This window comes from Lasiodiplodia theobromae (assembly GCF_012971845.1).
Source record: "Lasiodiplodia theobromae strain AM2As chromosome Unknown scaffold_44, whole genome shotgun sequence".
In the NCBI taxonomy this organism is placed as follows: domain Eukaryota; kingdom Fungi; phylum Ascomycota; class Dothideomycetes; order Botryosphaeriales; family Botryosphaeriaceae; genus Lasiodiplodia; species Lasiodiplodia theobromae.
Genome location: NW_023336524.1, coordinates 21288 through 45620, shown reverse-complemented (window position 1 = coordinate 45620; position 24333 = coordinate 21288). Strand labels below are relative to the sequence as shown.

The window sequence follows — 24333 nt, the reverse complement described above, 5'->3', positions numbered from 1 at the left end:
TGGATCTGCATTGCGGTCCCTGGGTGTTTCTCGCAACGTCGCGCGTGAACAGGCCAGGTATCAACTGCGTAGTCCATCAGTGGAAATCTCGATAGGTCATGCTCCCATGCTGGCTTTCCATGAAACTGAGTGGAGATCTCCTTCTCGTCTGGAACACTGGTCCAAACGCTCATCACGGATGGTAGGACGCTTTCCAGATATCCGAGACATATTCTGACGATAGAAGAATTCGCAGGTACCTCTTTGAAATACTCGAGAAGATCAGAGCGCATACGTCCCGATACCAGGTACTCCTTGACAGAAAAATGCGCGAGCTGAAGCCATTTATTTTCGGGGTCGTGCAAATCTAACACCACGAGACTTGAACATACTTCCATTATTTCCAGCGGCTCAGGCATCCGATTGATGGGATCAAAAGATGGCGTCTCTGTCAAATCGACAGCGATTATGTCGATAGCCTCAACAAGTTCCAAAGGTCGCTCCGCAAATGCCAGGAACTGAAGAAGCTTTATTGCTTCCCATTGCTGCCTCTCCCATATGTCCTCGATGATCCGGTCGTATGTCTCGTCTAGTGTCTTTGGCAAAGATGACAACCGTTCGCGTAAGCTTTTGAAATCAAGGCAATCCTGTATGGCCTGTATCTGACAGGCGACCCAACGGAACCTGGTAAAGGTCAGCGTGGCTTTGGTATATTATAGTGATCACGGACAAGAATGATGAGCCTTCCGCCATTTGGCTTTAAAATAGAAGAGGGGATAGCTACTGACATTCCATTCGCCTTCTCAGTGAGTGTGTCTTCGATCATTTCCTGTACATCCGGGCGGTTGCGCCAACGGCGCAAACGAGAGGACTCGTCATGGATGTGCTTGTGGACAAAGGCCTTGATATCCTCCTCGACTGTCTCGGGAGTAAGTTCGAAAGCTGGGCCGATGGCCTCTAATTCCATTGCTATGTCCCTTTCGTTGCGGCTGGAAGCAAGGATTCGTATGTCTGCAGCATCGACGCTGTTGGTCTTTTTGATCCATAGGAGCACATTGCGTCTCGTCTCCTCTTTGCGTTCCAACTCATCAATACCATCGAGTACAATCGTGACTTGTTTGAAGAGGGCGGCCATGGATATGAATATGTTTCCTAGTTCTTCATCTGATGGTTGCTCGTCTTTGTTATCTTTCTTCTGTTCAACAAGTTTCTCCATCGCGCGCTCATCATAACGACTGAGTTGCATAATGAGTGACCGCAGCAGACTACCCTTAGAACGGGTCCGCTGGTCGTTGAATGCGAAGTAGAAGTAGAGAACGATGCGGTCGACTTCTGACTTCAGGTGTTCAATAGCTATGGAACACAGAATTGTTTTGCCGCATCCGGCAAGGCCGTAGAGCCATAGAAATGAGTTCCTCGTATTCTTCCATTCAAGAAACTCTTGGGTCTTCAGAAGCCATTTTCCTGAATCACTGAGACCCTTATTACGTTCATCGATTGAGAGATTGTAGTTACCTGAAGGGTCGAATGCAGAAAGCCATTTCTCCGCCTTTTCAACTTCAAGCGTTGCATTGGTCTCGGTTGTGGTATTTTGAATGCTGTGAATTGTTCTCGCAACTTGAAAGGGTTAAGCTCAGTTCAACTACCTTAGAAAGACATGTACCCACTGTCATCGAGCTGCTCAGCCAAAGGCTTCTCCGTCTCAATGTCTCCTCTGGGCGCGAACTCCAGGAACTCCCTCGCATACGCTGCAGCAGTCAACGCCGCGTAAGGCTGCCATCGGTCGTTCTTGTGTGAATCTGCATAGTCACATATGCCGCGTATAACCAGGCAAGGGAAGTTATTCATCATACCCGCCGCTTCCATTTCAAAACAAATACAGTCCCCCGGCACCTGCGCAACAATTCTGTTTCTCGTACTGGCGTCCTTGACGAGAGTGTTGCCAGAGGCAATAGTCCCGTAATGGAATTGAGGATCGGTTCCAGAGAGACGCTCCTGACGTTTGACCTCTTCCTCCGAAGGGCAGTGAGGGCAGGTCTTGCTTGGTTCTCCGGGGTCCGAGTCGTCAAAATCGAAGTCCTCATGGTCGACGGCCGAAGATTCAGAAACGTGAGAGAAGGTAGACTTGAAGAGCCTGTCATTCTCGAGTCCTTGGTGCACGTACCCTGGTTTGTTGCTCTTCATCTTAGGGGTGATGCGTTTCGTGTGTTCCGGAACTTTCGATGGATACGCGTCATGGTGTGCTTGGACTCGCTTCAAGATTTTCAGCAGGAGGGTCGAAGGTCTATCTAGTACTCCAATCTTCTCAAGTTGGCCATCAGACCTGGCCTTTTGAAGATCATACTGGTAGACTCCGCCCGACTTCCCATCAGGCTGACTGATGACAACGTCACCAAGGCGAACATCGAACCCCTTACGACGAATCCCGGCTCCGATTCCAACCAAGAGGCATATTCTGATGCTGGGGAATGATCTGAACAAGTTGGTTGCTGTCGTGGCTGCTGGAACTGTGCCGTATGCACCTGCCTCGAGAAAGGCGATAATGACATTATGGTCTCCGACTCTTCCAAACACGTACGCATTCGTGTCCGTAGGATGCGTGAAATAATCGGCAGGAGGATCGTGCTGCTCATCCAACATTTGGATGGCAGCTGTGAGCTCAATGCTGAGGGCTGCGATCCAACCAACGGTGTAGCGCGATTTCTCCATGATGATCTCAAATGGGTGTTTTGTGGAGGAAAGGAACGGAGAAGAAAACCGTCTCTGTGCGTGTTCCAGGAACAATCGGGGCAGATTAATACTTTAGTGTTCGAAAAATCGAAGGCTCGTTGCTGCCTAGCCGGTCAACAATGTGGGACTCAGCCTGACGAACGACGATGCCGGGGTTCAAAGACCGTGCGTGCTGCGCATTCGTACCGCACACCGCCTGAAGACTCCCTGGACACATCGCCTGCATCATGCACCTTGTCATGGTCTATGGTTGGATGAGGACTTTTGATGAGAGCGAGGCCAAGAATCGGTTGTTTCTCTTCCTTGAGCGAACGTGCATTAATCCTAGCCATCACATTGTCACGCATGAGCCTGGTCAGGTGTCATCTGTCGAGGTGCCCAATGCTGATTGATTTTCACAACTGGAAGACACCTCGTCCCGTTTACATATTTTAAATTTAATACTCATTGCTGTTCCTGCGATTCATTGCCGCTTTGAATTGTCTTTTTTTTTTTGACACCAAGAAGACCCCTCTCTTGCGGCCAGGGCTTTGCGTAAATTGGCATTCCTGTGTTCCGCAGGTAGAAATATCGGCTGCCCGCAAGAGCTGAAACCAGATAACCTGATCTATTGCACGATGATGAACTCTTTCTCCAAGCTTCCGCCACAGTCCACACTGACCATCAGCCGCTGGAAAGGACTGTAAACAAATCAAACTCTCACGCCAGATGAGCGGATTACCACCGACTCTGCCACAAGGACGAAGAAACCTCCGCTTGAAGTGTCGGTTCACTCATGGGACGAGTAGACAGCGTGAATATCGTCGTGATCGGCGCGTTGATTAAAAGGTTTTATCGGGTGGAGACCGCACCCCGCCAGCCTCAATAACTTTCTGCAGGCTGCCATCTACGAACCCCACTCTCAGCTACCCATTGAAAGCGCTATTCCGAAACGCCCTTTCAGCATTGATGATGAGCACGTAGCAAATAAAGCTTCGCGGCCGCCAAATGCCATTTGTTGGCTAGACAAATGAGGCTTGTGGGTGGCAGGGGTGAACAGGAGTCGCGCCCGCCTGCTGCGAAACAAAAGGCACATCAAAGTGACCACGCTAACATGAGGTCCGCTGGATTCATTGCACTGCCCCCTTCTTATCTCTGAGAGGGACCTACACGGCGGTGTGGCGCCATGGTAAAGCCGGTTTTCTTGCACCGCTGCACCGGTGCGCGGGAGGCTGTGCCGCAAAGCATCCCCGCCGAGTGAGTTGTTGCCTCACAGCCCCGCAGCCTCGTCCACCGACCGAGCGATTTTTCCTGCCCTCTCCGGAGCTCAAGCTTTATCCGGACGGTTACGTAACCATATACACGATTACTACTCTGCGACATGACTCCCCCACCTCAGCCCGAACATTTTCACCACGAGCCGCTTGACCAGACCAAGCACTCATGCCGTCTCATTCACGTACACGGGCTCTCGCGAGACGGCCAGGTTGATTGTACTGTCAGCACGCACAGTTGCGATGACGCCGCCGATCGCCCTTACAACGCTCTTTCGTACACCTGGGGCCCAGAGCAGCCTTGTGGATGGATTCGCCTCAACGGCCAACGTTTCCGTGTCCGCAGAAATTTATTGAATTTCCTTGAATCGGCTGTTAATTCACATCCGACGGCATGCGAGAACATTTTCATCGACGCCCTTTGCATTAACCAGGAAGACATGCTTGAAAGGAACCATCAGGTCATGCAAATGGCCGGCATCTACCGCAATGCTGCCACTGTTTTTGTCTGGCTGGGACAGCCGCACGGGGAATATGACGAGCTGGCCGCAGCCCTGAAAAGAATTGATGATGATTTGTGGAAAGACGCTGATGGTTTTAAACTGCGCCTGAGACGGGAGTTTCAGGACCATTTCGGAGACGACTCACGTCCTGTCAATCGCCAGCTCGTCGACTTGCTCTCGCGCGATTACTGGGGCCGCATGTGGATCGTCCAGGAAGTCATCCTTGGTCGAGACAAGGTACGCCTCCTTTGCGGAACCTGCAGTTTTCAGTGGACAACAATGCAACGCCTCGTAACAGTGCAGCTCGGTGCTGGAAGCCCTGATGGGAAAGGTCTGGCGCTTGAAGCCTGGTGCGAGAAGCACATGGGACGAGCGCTCCAGATATCCGAAACGGCGAGAACCCACTGGGAAAAGGGCATAATTAGCGAAAAGCCAACTCTCATCCAGCTACTTCAACTCCTCCAAGGTGGTCGAATGTGCGCAGAACTATTGGACAAGGTCTACGCCCTTCTCGAATTGGCCCAGGACTCTGGAGTTCTTAAAGAAGGAACTCTTGACGCGGATTACTCAATATCCCTCGAGACCCTTTTCTTCAGGGTACTTCGTGCCGAGTCTGAGTCAACTGTGACGGATCATGTTCTGCTTAAAGACGCGATATGCCTTGCAGAGTATCTTGGGCTTACGTTTCCGATACTGAGTGACTACTTGAAGACGCCAGAAGGACAGAGCCATCGAGAAGGGCCGATCTGGTTGGGCATCAAACATTCTTACGCACCTGGAATAATCAACATCCCCACAGCCCTGAAGTCCCGCTGGGTCTCGGGACTCTGGGCGCCCTGCAGGGGCGCTGGGGATCAGGTGTACCAATTCGATCACGACCGGAGTATGTCTGCTACCGAATTGCTAATACTTCCGTTTGACATTGCATTCGAGTTCGCGTACTCGTGGCCCGATGAGGATGTCAGAAAAGCTGTGGTCTTCCGACGGACGAAGGAAGGAACGTTCTCGTATGCCGCAATGGCCGAGTATCCGGCCGATCATGTGAAGCACAGAAGATGCTTCCTATATCACTTGCCCGCACTCCAGGGGACAGGGCCTTTTACCGCGAAGCCAAATCACCTCCCGAAACGACTCGCTATCCCCATTCCCGCCTTTGTGGCTCTCATGGTGCTGTTCCAGATGAACATGTCGATTGCTAACCCACGAGTCAGTAAAGATGTGTTGGAGCTGCTCGGGGTCGGGGACGGGTTTGTGATCACGCATTCCTCCCTCGTTGTGCATAGACCGCTTCCCGATGTGCCAGACTACGATACAATGGACCACGATATAAAGAGTGTCAGGGAGAAAGATTGTCAGGAAGTTTACGATGGATATTCGGAACTACTTCGGGCTCAAGCAGGAGGTCACTGACACAAAGAGAGATAATTGGGGCTAGCAGTCTGGACAAGGTAGAGTAGCTGATAGACTATTTCCAGCTGAAATGCCTCTTCTGAGGACGAAAAAAGTTCACTGGTCAGAAACGGTCTGTTGCTTAGCACAAAACTTACGAAGGGCTTGTGTAAGGAGGCGGCTATTGCGGAGGCGACAGTTGCTTCAGTACTCATTTAGACTAATTTTCAGAAAAGATACCGGATGTGTGACGGGTAAACATGGTTGTGGAGGCATTCAGGTGTTTCAACGTTCCTGAACACCTTGCCTGGCTCTTGATCAATATAGAAGCTTGGTCGTAGAGACCTGCCTCAAGCTGAATGGATGCTACGGATGGTATCTGTCTATTCTGTTTCAATCCGATCGAGACAAAAGGAAAATTCATAATAAACATAGTGAAGTGAAATCGTAGTAGAATACAAAAGAAAAATCCGTTCTTCCAGACTGTCAAACCCCACAAACCACCCCACCTCCCCCAACCTGCCGCCCGCGGCCTTACCCCTACTCCCCCGTCCTCGCCTCACCACCCCCATTAATGCCCCTCCCCACCACCATGCCCCCCACCCATCCCCATCACACCCCCCAAATCCACATCCAACCAATCCAAACTCGGCTGCACGTCAAACAGCTCCCAGAACGGGATGTCGTACCCCTCCGTGGCTTCCGGCGGCGGCAGCGAGTACTGCATCGCATAATTACCCCCTGGCCCTCCTGCTCCGCCGCCCGCTCCGCCCGCCACCGTCGTCCCGATCGACGTATTGTGCGACACGTGCGACGGCGCCGGCGAGGAGACGTACATATTACTCGCTGCAGCAGCCGCCGCTGCTGCCGCCGCTGCTGCGGGTAGGGTGGGCGCGGAAGAGGTGCGCAGGGGCGGGAAGGCGGAGGAGGGGGAGGGCGGGGCGGTTGCGGTGGCTGTCGCGTTTGCAGCGGTGGTCGTCGTGGGGACGATGTCGGAGAGGTGGAAGGTGCTGGTGTAGGGCCCTGTGTCCCAGGGGGGCGGGGGAGCGGGGTCGGAGGTAGGGTTAGGGTGGTTGCGGGTTGTTGGTCGGGAATTTGAAGGGGCGGCGGTGACCGAGGAGCCAGGTTTGGTGGATGAGCCCTTGAGCTTGAAGTACATGTCGAGCGCCTGTCCGTAGCTGCTGTGCTTGCGGCGGTGTCGGCGGCGGCCGCGGCGGGTCTTGTTGCTATCCTGCTTGCCTGTCCCGTTGGTGGTGGTGGCGGTGTTGCCGTCGTCGTCGTCTTCGCCGTCGGCGTCTACGTCTTCGTCTAGGAGGGGCTCGGCCAGGCCGAGGAAGACGGTGAAGAGGCGTTGCAGGCGGTCGATGGAGGTGCTGCGGTCGGCGAGCTCGGAGAGCTCTTCGGTCATGGCTTTCATCAGGGCGAAGTCGTCGCGGTTGGAGGTGGCGACGACATTGCAGAAGAGAACGAAGAAGGGGGTGAGGGGGTAGAAGAGGAGCGTCCTTGGTGGGGAATGTTCTGTCAGTGGCTGATATGTTTTGGTCTGGGCAAGGGAATTGTCACTCACCAATTCACGAAGCTCATCGTCGTCCCCAGCCCAATACCTCCTTCCTCGCTTGCTAACTGCGGCTTCTGAAGGGACCGCAAGGAGGAGATGGCTGATCGAGCAGCCTCTAGGCAATTGTCGCCGACGGACGTCTTGGAGCCGGTGGCAGCGCGCTCGCAACGTCTTATTGCGGTCATCACAGACCAATAGGAAAACTCGAGAGCGTTCATTTCGCTTCCCATGAAGAGGCCGCGGAATTTTTCGGGTTCTTCTTTCAGCTGAAATTTTGTCAGATAATGCTGTATATGGGGTGAAGACCGACAGCACCACTTACCCTGTCCATTTCCTTCTTTGCGTATTGCATTTGCTCTATCAGCTTGGTAATGAGAGTTGACTTGTGTAGATGCTCAGGGCTGTCCTCGTCCTTGGTCTTGTGACTGAGCTCCAATACGACGACAGATTGGATTCGGGCCAACTCCAGGTAGACGGTGAGGAGGTTGACCGGGGCTTCGTTCCAGACTGACTCAGTGCTCCTAATGAGATTGGTGTCTAGAACAGATGTTTGGCGGCCGAGATTCATGGAGAAGCTCCTGTCGAGGATGTAACACCAGACGAAGCAGTAGTAGAGCTCATTTATCTCCGCGCGGGGATCCCAGAAGTCGCCTCGGTTGGTGTGGAGACCGAGATCCATGCAGGTCTTGCAGGCGGCCGAGGTAAAGGTCCAGCAAGCTGCTGTATCCCCCTGACCCTGCATCATGAATGCCTACATGACTCAATATTAGGCGCTGGGTTCTGAGCAGTTCGGATGGCATACGTACACTACAGAGGAGCGCTTGCAGAAGAGTGAGGGACGGGGCCGTTAGGAGCGGGATCCGACTCTGTGCGAGCTTGGCGCTGGCCATGTATTTTTGCACAGCGAGCCGCATCTCCTCGGCCAACTCTGGACTCTCCTCCTCAGGCATGACTGTATTGAGGAATTTGATGGCCATGGAATTGACGCAAATTGAATAGAGAAGTAGTGTATCCTCGTCCTCCGACTGATGCACTAACGCAATGCCCATCTTCTCTAGCGTTTTGGGATTGATGTGCTTAAAGAAATATGACACATGAAAACCTAGCTGATTATTGTTGATTTCTGACGCACTGTCAGTGACTTGATAATAAGGTGAATCGGAGTGAGGGCATCTCACCCTTTAGCATCCAGCACAGAAACTCTATTGAGGGATACTGGATATCCTGTAAGCCAGTCCCGGTACTGCTCGAGTCGACCTTCGTATTGGTGGATACTTTCAACTTGCTGTCAAGCTGACTGATTAGCTCTCCAACAGAGCGTAGCACCGTCCGTCGTGTGCTGCTGAGGTCTTTGGCAGCCTCGAGTTCGTGTAGAATATACGACTGAGCCTCGATAGTGGACGGAGACTGTGGTGTGCTCATGGCCCGGATACTCTCCAACGGGCTAAAGCCCGATTCAAGCTTTCGTCTCTTTGCGAAAGCTTCATCCTTCGCGCCCAGAGACTGACTTCGCTTCCGGAGCGCATTGGTCTCTGGCAGGCTCAGCCTGCCATTTGTCGAAGAGGAATCATCTTTCTCTTCCGGCGAAGTGATAGTGTGGTGGTCGAGTGAACCGGCACTATGTGCAGTGGACACCGGACGTGGCATGTCCACGGTTCGGACCAGGTCTTCCAGAAATGCGACCCGATCCGTCAACCGTTTGACTTCCTCCTGCCTGGGAAACACGATCACCGAGTCAGTCACTGCGGTTTGCGGCAGGTCTGTAACGGGAGATGGAACATACGTTGGCTTCGGGGGTGGCTTGTTCCGGGGTAGGGGCTGCCGGGACCGCTCGCGCTTGCAAGGAACATTGGCGTCCAAACAGTTCCCGCACGGTTCGTTGCGGTCGCACTTGACCTGTTGAGAGTCAAGTCAGTACTTTCACCGCTATAGAAGGTTGACGAGAAGTCGTCTGTGAGATCGGCAGCGGTGTCGGCAGCCGAAGACGAGGGTGAGATCTGACCCGTACCTTTCGCGAGTGGCAAAGGTCACACTGCGGCACTTGTTAGTTACTAAGACCCTTGCGTAGATCTGGAAAATCGTGTTTCCTGAGGGCTCGCGGCCGTCTGAGGTCTAGCAGTACTCACAGCAGGGTTAGCAGCCTCGGGTTGTGGAGTCGCGGACAACATTGAAGCCATTGCCCTTTCTACTCGCACTGTGGCGCCGCCCAATTTGTACGCCCGAACACGAATATTTTTAGATTGGCAAAGGGGTTGAAGATGTGGCGGTGTTTCTTCTGGGGCGCGAACTCGGGAGAGGGCGTCTCATGTACTGGGCTGGTTCGGTTCGGACGCGGTCCCAAGGCCGACCCAAAACGGTCGGGAGAGGCCTGCCAAGCACCGAGGATCCGCCAGCCCTACAAGGCTCAGACACCCGGACCCATGTTTCAAGCTCTTCATAGCCTCTAAATCCTTAGCGAATATGTAGAGGCGGTGTTTCGAGGGCTGTGTGTTACCTGATGGGGCTAGATTCCGCTGGCTGGACCGCCGACGTCGTCCGACAATATCCAATATCCGCGCTTGCCAAGCATCTAGCCGACGGCTCCGGGTGGGTATGCCGGCATAGGTCTGCAGACTGACCGTATTCCAAACTGACCAGACGAGAGTGGGCATCCTGAGTTCCAGCTAATTTTGCTCTCACAACTTTCCGGATCCATTCGCTTTCCTCTCACGGCGCCGAAGACATGAAAGATATAAGAGTGAAAAATTCCAACCTCTATGCATCCAGCAAAGTGCTTCCAATCCCACTATTTCCTCATCAAAACAACTACCTAATTATGGATATTCAAATCGTTCTCAACCCGCACGATCAGATCATCACCACCGGTGATATCATCTCCGGAAGAGTCGTCCTGAACGCAAGGCGGAGAGTGACAGTGTCAACGGTTGATGTTCGGCTCAAAGGCTACATCCGTACCTCGTTGACGCCTGCCAATGACACGAATTCTGAAACATGGAAACCGTGTCATGTCAACCACGAGGTAAGTAATGCATTAGAGACACCCGGCATTTTCCGTACTAATCACCTTCACCGCATTAGTTCCTCAGTATCGCCAAGACACTTCTTTCGCCTGCATCATCTCGGAAATGCTTCTGGAGCACCTCGACAAGCTTTTCTGCTGGACAGCATGGCTTTCCATTCCAGTTCAGGGTATGTTCATTCTCAGTGACGGTCCTGGCAATTCCGCTAATCCACCTCCTACTGAAGATGCCCGCAACAACGACTTACCGAAAAGACACTCTCGGAATGGATGGAGATCTTATGGATAAGTTGGACGTAAAACCACGGACCTACACCGAACGGGGCCTCCCGCCATCTTTCACGCAACCATTAGACGAAATCGAAATCGTCTACTGCATCGAAGCCACGGCAACGAGGCCCGATATCTTCAAGGAGAACCTGCACACCGTAAGCCACAAACACACACTTCCCCACCAAGACGTCCCCCAACTGACGCTCATAGACATACCGCTTCAACTTCCGCCCAATCGAGCAAGCCCGGGACCCGGTGCCGCAGTTAACCAGCATCAAGCACCAGCACCAATTCGACCTCCAGCGCACACCAACCCAACTCACCGATGCCTCCACCTCCACCTCCTCCCCTGACTTCACCACCACCGCCGGCCTCTACCCCGAACTAGCCGCCGAAACGGCGGTGATGACCTCGCCAACCCGCGAACTCGCCTCCATCCTCATCGACGCGCGCCTCCCCGCGCCCGACATCCTCGTCCGCAACCACGACGTGCCGCTCTCGCTGACCGTCCGCAAGGTCAACGCCTTCGCGGGGCAGCTCTACCTGCGCAGCCTGCACGTCGCGCTGATCGGCTACACCACCGTGCAGAAGCAGCAGCGGCCGTCTTCGTCGTCGTCCTCGCGCTCGACGCGGTCGCGGTCGCCCTCGCCGTCGCCATCGGGCCGGGACGAGCGGGAGCAGGGGAAGAAGACGAAGCAGAGGGAAAAGGCAGACACCTGGGTCATCGCTAGTACTTGTAACCTGCGCGTGCCAATCGGCCACCCGGATGCGCCCGTCGGCGCGCGCTTGGCGCTGCCGCCGGCGCTGTGGCAGGACAGGCCTGTGCCGGCGTCCGTGGCGCCGAGCTTCGATGTGCTGTGTGGTGGTGGCGGGAACAACAACGGCGGCGGCGTTGCTGTGACACGCACGTACGAGCTGGAGGTGACGCTCGGGCTGGCGTATGAGGCGGAGGAGCAGCAGCGGCCGGATGGAGAGAACGAGGATGATGATGACGAGGAGAAGCAGCGGCCGTTGTCACGCACGGTTTGGCTGCCGCTCAGGCGGAAGGTCGAGGTTTACGCGGATTTTCCGGTTGGAGGTGCGGGTGATGTGTCGGTATGTTCCCTTGACTTTTCACCCTTGAGTTGGCTGGAATTAACGTCTCCTTGCTGACTGCGTGTTGCTAGCTCGAGAAAGTTCTTGCCGATGGATATGACGATCATGCACAGACGGAAGAATGTGTGAGGGCGCCTCCGAGCTATGAGATGGCCACGACATGGCCTCGGTCATAAAGCTAGCGGCGATGGATTGGGGCAGATGGATAGTTGGGTGAAATTGGGAGCTGGAACTCTCAGGGATCGTTCTGTTCGTTAATGCTTGTGTTTGGGAAATTTTTTCTTGGTTCGGCTTTTCATGGCGAATGCAGGTGGAAAACAAGAGTCTATTGGGTATTCTCTAGAACACCGGTAAAGGCGTATGGTTAGCCTATTCAGTTTGTCAGAGAAGCGAGTGATTTCAACACTATGTGTCGTGACAAGGTGATGGAGTGGAGTTTACGAAGCTCCGACAGCCGACAGAAAAGGGACGCGGGTCGATCATCGGCTCAGTCACTAGCGCGGCGGCCTAATTGGCGCCGGGTAGCTGACCGGTGCCGACACTTGGACCATGACCTCACACCTTCGCGCCTCACTCCCTCGGCCCCGGAAGGCATAGCAAAAAGCTCGGATGAAGCATCGACGCACATGGAGCGCTTAAGCACGATCCAGCCAATCCTAGCCTCCACGTTGCTCACGCCGGCGCCTAGCGGAACCGACAAGCAATTACCACGGACAGCCTGCGCCACCAAGGAAATCGACGACGCTCTCAGAGGAGGCCTTGATCTCGGCGTCGGAGGCTTGACATGCATTAGCGGCGACAAAGGAACCGGCAAGACTGCGGTCAGTACCACTCACACATCCAAGCTACTGGTCCCGTTTCAATGAAACTAAATCCTAACGTTCTTCGCGTTTCTAGCTCGCTTTCGCATTTCTGACCACACATCTACTGAATCAAGACACAAACCAAGCCGTCGTGATAGACACGACTGGCACTTTTGATGTCCTCAGACTCTACAGTACCATTCTGTCAAGGCTCCGACATGATCCGAGACATCGAAGAGTCAAAGATGCAGCAGACGCACAAGAAGCCGCTGCCGAGCAAATTCTTGGCAGGGTAAAGATCATGCGTGTGTTCGACTTTCTTGGCATGATTGAGGCCATCTCCGAGGTGCAAGAGAGGCTTGAGATCCAACGCCATGAACGCGAACGCAAAGAGAATGATCTCTTACATCCTACACCCATTGAGCCAATTGTCTTAGCCCAAGAGCAAGAAAGTGGTCGTAAACTAAAACGCATCAGGAGCACTATTCCTGACAGCGATGATGAGATGGAAGATGAGGATGACGATATAATGCTGGTCGATGAAGAGGCGCAACCCTCAGAGAGCGTGAAGCAGCACGAAAATCATATCCAAGAAATGGAGGGGGAGGTGGAAGATTGGAGAGTTGGCATGATTGTGGTTGACAACATCACTCACGCGGTCAGTCCCATGATGAAAACCAACTATGCCCAAGGTACGCTCCGCAATCCCTCATCAACATGGCATCTCTGACGATAGCAGCTTCCGCGCTTCTGACGACCTTTCTCCGCTCCCTATCCCAGCTCACCGCAATGCACAAACTTAGCACCATCCTCATCAACGCCGTAACGACCGTCCCGAAAGCCCTCTCATCAGCCACCAACCCACCACTCTCGTCAATCTTCACCTCCGCAGATCATCTCATGCCGGCTCTTTGCCCAATCCTGCCGTCCCACGCCGACCTCCACCTTCTGATCACCCCACAGCCCCTCACCCGCCAAGACGCCGTCATCCTCGAATCCTTCTCAAACAAGAGTCCATCCCAGGCCGTCGGAATCAGAGCAAAGCGTGTGAGCGTGGTAGAAGTGTTGAATGATCGCTACAGTGATCGGATCGGAAGATGGGCGGCCTTCGACTGGGACGAGAGCGGCTTGATCGTGGATGTAGACGCAGAACGAGGAATTCCGCGGAAGCAGTACCTTTTGCCTGGATTCGCGAGTAAAGTAGTGCTTTAATCCGACCTCTTATCGGTCCACTCAGAGTTGCACTGTATATCTCGCCCTGCGCTGTTGGTCAATTTTTAGTAACAAGCTCAGCTGCCCCGCGCGTAGAATTAGCCAAGAACCGGAGAAAGTTAACTTCCCCAACCCAAAAGAGGAAAAAAATAATCTTGCTCTCCATATGTCATGGAATTCCCGTCGTCGGATATCATATACACAAGGGGTCGTCGTATCGGATCCCCGTACCCGGCGCCTTTGATTTGTATCTCTAATCTCTTCCCGTGCGCCTCTAGGCGTCCCCTTCCCCGCAAAATGTCCTTCAACCACCACCACGAACAGCGCAATTAGAACATGGACGGCTTCTTGGCGGGGATGATGCCGGGCCTGAGGTTCTTCTCCTCGGGGCCGCCGGGCAGCAGGCCCAGCGTCTTGACGTCCTCGGGCTTGCGCTCGCCGTCGCGGGCCGCGCCGCCCTCTGCCTCAGCCTTGCGCAGGGCAGCCTGCATGGCGAAGGTCTTGGCGTGCTGTTTTGCGTTTGAAACCATACTGTTAGCCCTCCCGCTTTTTCCCGTCACACGAGTATCGGATACGGCCACCAGAATTCCCCCGCCTTGCTCGGTCCGTCGCGTCGGGAAGTGTGTAGGGCTGCATGTGCGTGTAGATCGAGGGGGAGGGGGCCGCGTACCTCCTTCTTGTGGTGCAGGCACTCGTAGTAGTCGTCGAGCGGGGCCAGGCACTTGCCCTTGGCGTTGGGGCTGTCGACGTTGCTGTTGGTCACATAGCAGGCGAGGACTTCCTGCCAGAAGGGGAAGCAGCGGGAGGGACCTGTGATTGAGAGAGACGGCGCATCAGCATCACAGCCGGGGGAGATCGAGGGTTCGTGCGCGTTGCGCGGGATGGAGTCGGACGGAGGTTGTGCGAGCGACGGGGAAGCGTGTCAAGGCGACGGGGACCCAGCGGGCGGTGCAGGAGGGCAATTGGAGGGGCGAGGAGTCGTACCGCCGTTGAGGCCAAAGCCGGAAGCCATTGTGTGGATAGATGGGGTGCTAGGAGCTTCTCGCGATGGGCTGCTGCGGCGGGTTTGGAGTGAGGTTGCGGGTTCACGGCGGAACGTCTTGGCGCATTACATAAGGCCTAACGCAACTCCGCCCATTGGACTCGCGACGCGCATATCGCAAAAGCATCAAAGAGCAGACCTGCCCTTTTTCTCCTCGCGCGCCGATTGCACAAAGGTCTGAATCGAGCAGGTAGATCTTACGACACGGCACCCACTGCGGAATTGGTTCCTCAGCGTCCCTGAATGGCTCGAACGGAGGTTATCCGCGCCACCGCGAAGTCCCGCAGCGCCGTCCCGGAGATCAAATATCAGACGACTCCCTGCCGATGGCCTTGACACCGCCCCGGCCGCGTGCCTCCGTGTCGCGTTCCCCGGCTGCTCCGTGTTCAACGCCTCGGCCGACCCAGGTCCATATAGCGTGCGCTATCCGATAAGGTCAAACCGCTATCCGACGGCACTCCCGACGCATGGCAGCCCCGCGGTGCCGTCCCCGCGATGGTGGATCAGCCGTCTATTCACGGGGGGAGTATTAACAATCAGCCATGAGACGGCTCAAATATAAGCTGTCCGCCCCCGAGCACAGTCTGACCGACAAGAAACCTTTCCCCTCACTCGTCTGACGCAGCGCTTCCCGCCTCTCACGCTTTTCCTCACCACCACCAATTCATAGCATCATGGGTTCCAAGGGCACCAACGGCACCAACGGCGCCGCTGCGGCGACCCACCGCTTCGACCCCAACTTCACCCAGAATGTCATCAACGCCACCGGTCCCAAGGCCTCGCCGCGGATAAGGCAGGTCATTGGCAGCGCCATCCAACACCTCCACGATTGGGCCCGCGAGAACGAGATCACCGTCGACGAATGGATGCAGGGTCTGGAGCTGGTGCGTGGACAAGAACGATTGAAAACCTCGGACTGCAATTGACACAAAACCGCAGATCAACGAAGCGGGCCGCATGTCCAACGACCGCCGCAACGAGGGCCAGCTGGTCTGCGACGTGCTCGGCCTCGAGTCCCTCGTCGACGAAATCACATACAAACTCGCCGCCGAGGCCAACGACGCGCCCACCGCAACCGCCATCCTGGGCCCCTTCTACCGCAAGGACGCGCCGCAGTACCCGATGGGCGGCAACATCGTGCAGGGCAAGGAGGGCGAGCAGGGCGACCGCACGTGGATGCACGGCCGCGTGCTCGACTTCGCCACGGGCAAGCCCATCGCCAACGCCGAGCTCGACGTCTGGCACACGGCCCCAAACGGCCTCTACGAGCAGCAGGACCCCGACCAGCCCGACTTCAACCTGCGCGGCCGCTTCACCACGGGGCCCGACGGCGAGTACGACTTCTACTGCCTGCGCCCCGTCAGCTACCCCATTCCGTACGACGGCCCCGCCGGCACCCTGCTGCAGCTGCTGGATAGGCACCCGATGAGGCCGGCGCACATCCACTTTTTGGTTAGTAACTCTGGCTTTTTTTTGTGCGTGGAGAGAGGAGCTTTGGCTAACATTCTGTAGGTGTCGGCGCCCGGATACAAGCCCATTGTGACGCAGGTGTTTGACAGGAACGACAAGCACCTCGAGGATGACTCGGTGTTTGCTGTCAAGGAGTCGTTGATCATCGACTTCAAGCCGAAGAAGGGCGACCCCAAGGCCGACTATGAGGTGACGTATGACTTCAGGCTGGCCAGCTTCGAGGCTCAGAAGCAGTAGGTGGGCGGCGCCACTCAGCCTTCGAACGTTGGCGCGTGAGCAAGACCACCCTGAGTATTACGTTTTAATTGTCTCGCTGTCCTGGTGATAAAGGCGGTGAAGGAGGATGCTGTTGGAAAGCACGAGGGCAAGATTGAGTCCCTGTTCTTCCAGACCACTCATCCCGAGCGTGGGGATGAGCAAAATGAATCGTAGTAGATACCATAGTAGTCAAATGATATGTTTTTTTCTTTGCGCGGACTTTGGCAGTCATGCTCGGTGATAATGGAGGGGGGACCCTGAATCCTTTGGGGGCTGGGGGGCGCATCATGCGGGATCCCCGCAGTCCTGACGTAAGGCCGCGGATAGCCGGGGACACATTCCTCTATTGGAGCACGCGCAGCTCTGCGAGCATTACGAGCAGGAATGCCCCTCACTAGGGCAGCCACTATCTCTGTTCTCCAGCAACGCAATTGGCTCGGCTTTGTCTGGATTATCAACAAGAACGCGGGGTTTTCGGTAGTCAGTTGTCCCTTTCGTATGTACAAAGCACGCCCTGCCGGCTACTCCTACTCGTGCCCTTTTCACCGCGCCGCCCACACGGCCCGTAACGCTTGGCTTGTCTTGCATCCCTTTTTATTGGGTTTAGATCCTCTCTTTCCGTACACCATCTTTCTTCTTTACACCTTCTGGGCCTGGGCGAGTTCTTTATCCTACCCACTCTCCTGTCCACTTAGGCTTTTTCCCAACCACACCTCCACAACTTTTACCCCGCATTCCCCAACATGTCGACCATTACCCTTGGCCGCTACCTTTGGGAGAGGTTGGTTTTGTTTCACTCGCGCGTCATGTGTATTCGGAAAGTGGCTTGACTGACATGACCCCCTCAGGCTTCACCAAGTTGGCGTTAATACCATTCTCGTACGTGAACCGCTCTGTACTTTTACGCCATACCTGCTCACGTGCTGTCAAAAATACAGGGAGTCCCGGGAGATTTCAACCTCCAGTTTCTCGACTACATTTACGAAGTCGAAGGTCTAAGATGGGGTTAGTCTGATCAAGAGCTTGGAATAGCTTAATAGAAAGATCGGCGACACTAACGAGGTTGTTACCGCAGTCGGAAATGCGAATGAGCTTAACGCCGCTTACGCTGCCGATGGCTACGGCCGTGTCAAGGGCGTTCCCGGTGTTGTTGTCACCACTCACGGTGTTGGTGAGTGTTCTGCTGTGGATTGTGTGGGCTCCTTCTGACATGGATGCAAGGCGAACTCAGCGCCCTCAATGGTATCGCCGGCGCCTACAGCGAGCAGGTCAAGGTGATCCATGTCGTTGGACAGACTACGAGGCACATGCAGAAGAACCGGATGTTGATACACCATGCCATCAGCAACGATCCCGATCACAAGGTGCGTAGCAACGAGAACGCATTATTCTTCTTCTTCTTCTTCTTCTTCTTCTTCTTCTTCTTCTTCTTCCTCCTCCACATACTGACGTATACCGCAGGTCTACAGCAAGATGTCCAAGCTAGCCCGAGTCGCTGAAGCAGAACTCGACGACATCAACACCGCCCCCGCAGAAATAGACGTACGTCCCTGCCCTCCCCTCCCCCCCCCCCAAACCCCGCCCACCATCTAACCCCCCGCCACTAGCGCGTCATCCGCGAATGCTTCATCCACTCGCGCCCCGTCTACATCTTCCTCCCCCTCGACCTCTCCCAAGAAACCCTCCCCGCCACCCTTCTCTCCACCCCCCTCGACCTCTCCCTCCCCATCACCCCCTCCACCCAAACCGCCGCCGCCTCCGCCATCCTCGCCGCCCTCCGCGCGGCCACCAACCCCGCCATCTTCATCGACTGCCTCACGCAGCGCCACGGCGCCGTCGCCGAGGCGCGCGCCCTCGTCTCCGCGCTGCGCCTGCCCGTCTACGCGTCGAACATGGGCAAGAGCATCGTCGACGAGTGCGGCGAGTACTACGTCGGCACGCTGAACGGGAAGCTCGGCGCGCCGGGGGTAGCGGAGGCGCTAAGCGCCGCGGACGTGGTGTTGGTGCTGGGAGACTTGCCGGCGGATACGAATACGGGGGCGTTTACGCGGCCGATTGATATGGCGAAGGCGGTTGTCGTCAACCCGTTTGATGTCGTGGTGCAGGGGGGGAAGGAGAAGTTCGAGGGGACGTTTATTAAGCCGCTTTTGGCGGAGCTGGTGGAGAGGGTGAAGAAGGGCGGGGAGCAGTGGCCGGAGGGGAAGCAGGTGGCGATGCCAAAACTGCCGAAACTGGAGGATTGCCCGGAGCACCCGGCGCATCCGAATAACTGTCGGTATAAGAAGTTTCCGGAGCAGACTATTACGCAGGAGTGGTTGTGGCCGACGGTTGCGGGGAGCTTTTTGAGGGAGGGCGATGTGGTGATTCCGGATACGGGGACTAGCACGTTTGGGTTGAGCGATGCGAAGTTCCCGGTGTCGAATGTGCGGTGAGTTTGTTTTGCTCCAGAGAGGGCATCCTTCAAGAGTGAAGGGAATGTAATGTGACTGACGGTTTACCACCCCAGCTTCGTCGCCCAAACCTACTACGGCTCCATCGGCTGGTCCGTCCCCGCGGCGCTGGGCTCAGAACTCGCACTCGAAGAGATCGCCGCCGCAAAGGAGCGCGAAGGCTCTCCGGAAGCGCGGTTCGCGCGCGGCCGCACGCTGCTGTTCGTCGGCGACGGCAGCTTCGGGCTGACGATGCAGGAGGTCGGCACCATGGTGCAGCAGGGCACGCGGCCCATCATCTTCCTCATCAACAACAAGGGCTACGCCATCGAGCGCATCATCCACGGCGCGAACTACTGTAAGTTTTTTTCTTCCCCTCATTGAGGGTTCGAGGGGATGGAGGAAAGAAGAGAATGCAGCTGACGCGAAAGCCAGCATACAATGACATCAACAACCTCTCCTACCAGCACCTGCTGCCGCTCTTCCAGCACCCCAGCCCGCACACGTGCTACCGTCGCTGCGCGTCCAAGACCGAGCTCGTCGCCGCGCTGGCTGACCCCGAGCTGCGTGATCCGACGCAGGTGCAGGTCGTTGAGATCGTCATGGATCGCCTCGATGTGCCGTGGCGGTTGATGGAGATCATCCGGTCGCGTGAGGGCAAGACCGAGGAGTTGAGGGCGGAGGGATTCTTTGGCTGAATTGAGAGTAGAGATAGATGTGCTTTTGGACTTTTACGATGTGATGTTGGTTGGTAGATGCTGTGGCTGCCGTAGGTCTCTGGTGGATTTGGCTCGGTGGTGGTTGCTTGCATGCCTGGTTTTTTTTTTTTTTTGCTAGATCAAGAATTAAGATCTCATCTTCCTTTTTGAGGATAAATTTGGATGCACTCTGTAGATCCTTGATGGGGATAAGAGTATTCCTACTTGCTGATCAATAGCGAACGCTTCCCTCGAACGTGGTAGACCTTTTAGTAAGACTGTCAAGCAGTTAGCCTGATTGGGAACCCGGAAGTGGTTTAGCGTAGTCGATCACTCACGGAATGCAGCTCTCATTGTAAGCCATGCGAAGGAGCGAAGACCCAAAATCCCCGCAGAGGCTTGCTGTAGAATAACTACACCCCGCTTCATTGCCGAGAAAGGTTTGCCAAAAATCCGGCCCTTCGCGAAAGTTGTAGATAATTGCAGAGCATCATGACGATGATCTATGCGATGTGAAGGTCCATCTTCGACGACACTCCGGATTTTCAGTCTCGGCATGTCGAATTTCTCGACATGCTCATGAATGCGCTGGCATTGGTAGTATTTGGATGGTTTCGTGTCGTGGTGATGTCGTGCTTTTTCTGGTTGTGGCGCTGAGGCTTGCATATGCGGTGGAAGCGGGGGCGCTCTTTGGCTCAACCCATACCAGATTAATGCATTTGATTTAGGGCCGAGGGCGCCACGAGGCGTCTTCTCCGGTAGCACTGTATACACGTCGTCTGGTCAAAGATCTTCTGTCTTCTTCCAATTCCAGGTTTGCTTCGTGAGAGGATAGCCGGTGAACCAGACAAGGTTGCGCGGGCGAAGGGATGGCGGTGAACAGAAATGCGTCTTATCGGACTGACGTCGCACAGCATTTGTTACCAGCGAGGCATTGGTTTTGCACGACTACGAGGGTGCAAGGCAGTGGGCCGCGGCCTCCAAATGTCAACCGCCGCGAGTTAGCTGTGCGCGTCCCAGAATCGTCCTTGTGGCCGGAGCTGAGGATGTTGGTGCACGAGCCCGAGTCACCAGTCGTGATGCCTAGTTCTTGTGTACACCCCGACAGGATCAAAACAATCGACAGGTTGCGGGGTAAAAGATGACTTTTCCATAAAGCATGCCGCTCGTACTTTGGGCGCAAGCTCAAAATAGCGCGCCCTTTCAGTCGGTCCGAAGGATCTGTGAAATGTTAATGACGGGCTGATGTTAAAGAAGCTCGGATATAGTCGATGTTCCAACCGGAGGTCAAACGAGAGGTAATTTACGTGATGATTTTCATGGGTTGTTTGGGAGGGGAGGGAGGCTCTGTGAAGTGGGAAGGATTCGGAGTCCGGAGCGCGCCAACCATGGGTACCTTCGGAATTAAACAGCAATGAAACCAACGTCATCTCTTGAATGAATTGTTTCCATCAAACATGGGACAAGCACGCGGAGAATTGATGTCGGTTCCCGGCTCGTTCTCGCTGATGGGTGTTGATGCAGTGTAACAGGCGCCCCAATGTCACCCGGAAATGTCAGGCCGGATTCTCGTGGTATTCCAGACATGCAGCTGTGTCACGTGTCTGATCAAATGCGGTACCGGATGCATTAAATCGGCTGCGGCTCGGAAGGGGAAGAATGCCAATGGCCAAAGATGGGGTAGTTCTTATTATTAGTAGCATGCAGGCGGACAGGCCGCGCTTGCCGGCACGGCGGAGGCGCGGGCAGAAGAGCGGCTGCACAAGGCGGGAAGGTGTTTGCCTTTGGACTTAATAATGCAGTAAGACGCGATGCGAAATAGCCATTTGGCATCCAGAATTAGGAGCGACATTGGGCCTGAAAGTCAGTGGGAATTAAGCATCACCCGGCGGAGCCTAAGCCGTTCAGCGGGCGGTTTAGAGTTTCGGCGCAGGATTATTTCGATGCCGTCATGGAGCTGCAGCGGGGAGCAACGGACTCCTGGAAGTGCAGAGTCGACCGTGGTACTGTGCCTGACGATCGCGACGGGCGACAGAGGGCGAGAAGGATTGCCGGGGTCTCTGGCACCTGCTCCTTCCAGCCTAAGCCCGCCCAGACCCAAGAGCCGCCCGCACACCACGCGCCAGACACTGTCTCTCCTCGAGCCTTGTTTTATCGCGCTCACAGACGTCGACTCCTCACCGCCAAACATGGTGCAGCCCGCCCGGCGCCAGCGCACGCAGCGCCCAAAAGGCCGAAATCAATAATGCAAGCCCCTCACACTACTGCAGAACCAGCGCCATCCCGTCACTAAGCTCCACATCAACCGAACCCCGGTCTTTTCCCCAGAGTCAGGAGCGCGCACGGCGCGAGGGCTGAAGCCCGTCAGCACTCAAGCGCGCCACTGCCCAAGTCGGTTGATCAGCAATTACCGCGTGCTCCAGCAGCTTCGCATGTTGATCTGCAGCGCGTGCATCTTCGCGCCGCGCGACCCAGGAGCTTATCCCGGTCTGCACGCCTGATAGGAACGTCAGCCGCCCAGGTCATGGGCCCCCCATGTTACCCAGAAAGCTGCACTTCTGCTTAATCAAACCCATCCATGCGCGCCCCGCCGCCGAACCCCCGATCTTTTTTTGGTCTCCCCCTTCTTAACCCCATCATGCCCTTCATTGCTTTTAAAGCCTGCCCTCTGCTTCTTCATTCACTCTTTTGAAATAGAGCTTAGAGCGCGGTTATAGAGCTGGTTCTACTCCGTTAATTCGAGCCCCACCATGGCCCCGTCTTTCGCTTCGCTGCTTCTGCTGGCCCCGCATCTCCTCACTGCTGTCGCCTTTCCCCATCAGCCTCGTCAGTCTACCGGTGGCCCCGACGCAGACAAAGCCGCTGCCGTCAAGGAGGCGTTCAACCACGCATGGGGTGGCTACTACGAGTTTGCCTTCCCCAATGACGAGCTCCACCCCGTCTCCAATGGCTTTGGAAACTCCAGGCAAGCTCTCTTATGAATTGTTCATTGAATATCTTGTCCTAACAAACTTGCAGAAATGGCTGGGGTGCAAGCGCTGTTGATGCCCTGAGCACGGCCCTGATCATGAAGGACAAGGATGTGGTCAATCAGATCCTTGAATACATCCCGACGATTGACTATACGACCACCTCGACTGAGGTCAGCTTATTCGAGACCACGATCCGCTACCTCGGCGGCATGCTCTCCGCCTACGATCTGCTGAAGGGACCTCTTTCCGATCTGGCAAGCAACGTGAGTACATCTCGAGCATCACGTGCATCCAAAAACATCAGCACTGACAGCACCCGTAGTCCTCGCAAGTGGACGCTCTGCTCGACCAGTCTAAGGTGCTGGCCAACGCACTCAAGTACGCCTTCGACACGCCGTCGGGTGTTCCGTACAATAACCTCAACTTTGCCACCCAGGGCAACGACGGCGCCTCGACGAACGGCCTGGCCACCGTCGGTACGCTGGTGCTCGAGTGGACGCGTTTGTCCGACCTCTTGAATGACGACGAGTACGCCCGCTTGTCGCAGAAGGCTGAATCGTACTTGCTCAGCCCCTCGCCGTCGTGGAACGAGCCTTGGCCCGGTCTTGTCGGCAGCGACATTTCCATTGCCAATGGCAATTTCACCGATGCCTCGGGCGGCTGGGTCGGCGGCACTGACTCTTTCTACGAGTACCTGATCAAGATGTGGATCTACGACCCTGACCGTTTCAGCGAGTACAAGGATCGGTACGTGCCAGTCTCGTATTTTTCTTTCCTCTTTCTTTTTAAGTTAAAAAAAGAAAGACATGGATATATAAGCAAGCATAACCTTGAACACGATCACTAACATCTCATCCCTCAGCTGGATCCTCGCCGTCGACTCCTCCATCGCGCACCTGGCCTCGCACCCCTCGTCCCGCCCGGACATCACCTACCTCGCCTACTACGTCAACCAAACCACGCGCAACTTCTCGCAGCACCTCGCCTGCTTCGACGGCGGCAACTTCATCCTGGGCGGTAACGTGCTGGACCGCCAGGACTACATCGACTTCGGCCTCGACCTGGTCGCCGGCTGCCGCAACACGTACGCGTCGACCGTCACCGGTATTGGCCCTGAGACCTTCTCGTGGAACACGTCGACCCTGCCCGCCAACCAGTCGGCCTTTTACGAGAAGAACGGCTTCTGGATCTCGGACAGCTTTTATGATTTGAGGCCAGAGGTGCTGGAGAGCTATTACTACGCGTACCGCCAGACGAAGGATTCCAAGTACCAGGATTGGGCGTGGGAGGCGTTTACGAGCATCAATGCGACGACGAGGCAAGGGTCAGGTTTCACGGCTGTGACGAATGTGAATGTGGCGAATGGCGGGTCGGCGGATGATAATCAGGAGAGCTTTTTGTTTGCCGAGGTGATGAAGTATGCGTATTTGATGTTTGCGGAGGAGGCGGAGTACCAGATTTTTGGTGGCTCGGGCGGGTCGAATGAGTGGGTGTTTAATACCGAGGCGCATCCGTTTAAGGTTGCGGGGAAGTAGTCGTAGAGGGTGGGTGAGGCGTTTTGTGGTGATGGAGAGGTATGATGATGTTTTGAATGTTTATCTTGGAAAGGCTTCTTGTGGTACTCAGTGAATAACCACTTCTTTCAGAACT

General features: G+C 55.3%; 8 protein-coding genes across 8 annotated transcripts; 5 read left to right on the top strand and 3 right to left on the bottom strand.

Moving 5' to 3' along the window:
* Positions 1 to 172: 172 nt before the first annotated feature.
* On the bottom strand, positions 173 to 2688 carry LTHEOB_11038 (Ankyrin repeat protein; the record flags this gene model as incomplete). Its single annotated transcript, XM_035507750.1, has 5 exons — positions 173 to 241; positions 372 to 663; positions 768 to 1577; positions 1643 to 1778; positions 1899 to 2688. 5 exons carry the CDS (start codon positions 2686 to 2688, stop codon positions 173 to 175), a joined length of 2097 nt encoding a protein of 698 aa, XP_035366791.1.
* A 1714-nt stretch (positions 2689 to 4402) lies between these two features.
* LTHEOB_11037 (uncharacterized protein) lies at positions 4403 to 5875 on the top strand (the record flags this gene model as incomplete). Its single annotated transcript, XM_035507749.1, has 2 exons — positions 4403 to 4702; positions 4769 to 5875. 2 exons carry the CDS (start codon positions 4403 to 4405, stop codon positions 5873 to 5875), a joined length of 1407 nt encoding a protein of 468 aa, XP_035366790.1.
* Positions 5876 to 6425: 550 nt separating this feature from the next.
* Positions 6426 to 9580, bottom strand: LTHEOB_11036 (uncharacterized protein; the record flags this gene model as incomplete). Its single annotated transcript, XM_035507748.1, has 8 exons — positions 6426 to 7356; positions 7422 to 7678; positions 7735 to 8163; positions 8219 to 8535; positions 8591 to 9126; positions 9196 to 9308; positions 9421 to 9444; positions 9539 to 9580. The coding sequence occupies 8 exons, from the start codon at positions 9578 to 9580 to the stop codon at positions 6426 to 6428; spliced, it is 2649 nt and encodes an 882-aa protein (XP_035366789.1).
* A 647-nt stretch (positions 9581 to 10227) lies between these two features.
* On the top strand, positions 10228 to 13814 carry LTHEOB_11035 (Arrestin domain-containing protein; the record flags this gene model as incomplete). Its single annotated transcript, XM_035507747.1, has 7 exons — positions 10228 to 10431; positions 10491 to 10601; positions 10659 to 10859; positions 10915 to 11799; positions 12450 to 12620; positions 12697 to 13294; positions 13342 to 13814. 7 exons carry the CDS (start codon positions 10228 to 10230, stop codon positions 13812 to 13814), a joined length of 2643 nt encoding a protein of 880 aa, XP_035366788.1.
* Positions 13815 to 14143: 329 nt separating this feature from the next.
* On the bottom strand, positions 14144 to 14826 carry LTHEOB_11034 (NADH:ubiquinone oxidoreductase; the record flags this gene model as incomplete). The annotated part of the gene is made up of 3 exons (XM_035507746.1): positions 14144 to 14323; positions 14485 to 14624; positions 14799 to 14826. 3 exons carry the CDS (start codon positions 14824 to 14826, stop codon positions 14144 to 14146), a joined length of 348 nt encoding a protein of 115 aa, XP_035366787.1.
* Positions 14827 to 15530: 704 nt separating this feature from the next.
* LTHEOB_11033 (Catecholdioxygenase) lies at positions 15531 to 16563 on the top strand (the record flags this gene model as incomplete). The annotated part of the gene is made up of 3 exons (XM_035507745.1): positions 15531 to 15740; positions 15796 to 16308; positions 16369 to 16563. 3 exons carry the CDS (start codon positions 15531 to 15533, stop codon positions 16561 to 16563), a joined length of 918 nt encoding a protein of 305 aa, XP_035366786.1.
* A 764-nt stretch (positions 16564 to 17327) lies between these two features.
* On the top strand, positions 17328 to 19711 carry LTHEOB_11032 (Thiamine pyrophosphate enzyme TPP-binding protein; the record flags this gene model as incomplete). The annotated part of the gene is made up of 9 exons (XM_035507744.1): positions 17328 to 17365; positions 17433 to 17463; positions 17523 to 17589; positions 17660 to 17755; positions 17806 to 17948; positions 18046 to 18126; positions 18192 to 19012; positions 19091 to 19371; positions 19449 to 19711. 9 exons carry the CDS (start codon positions 17328 to 17330, stop codon positions 19709 to 19711), a joined length of 1821 nt encoding a protein of 606 aa, XP_035366785.1.
* A 2750-nt stretch (positions 19712 to 22461) lies between these two features.
* Positions 22462 to 24218, top strand: LTHEOB_11031 (Glycoside hydrolase family 47; the record flags this gene model as incomplete). The annotated part of the gene is made up of 4 exons (XM_035507743.1): positions 22462 to 22619; positions 22730 to 22946; positions 23006 to 23430; positions 23546 to 24218. The coding sequence occupies 4 exons, from the start codon at positions 22462 to 22464 to the stop codon at positions 24216 to 24218; spliced, it is 1473 nt and encodes a 490-aa protein (XP_035366784.1).
* Between the last annotated feature and the right edge of the window lie 115 nt (positions 24219 to 24333).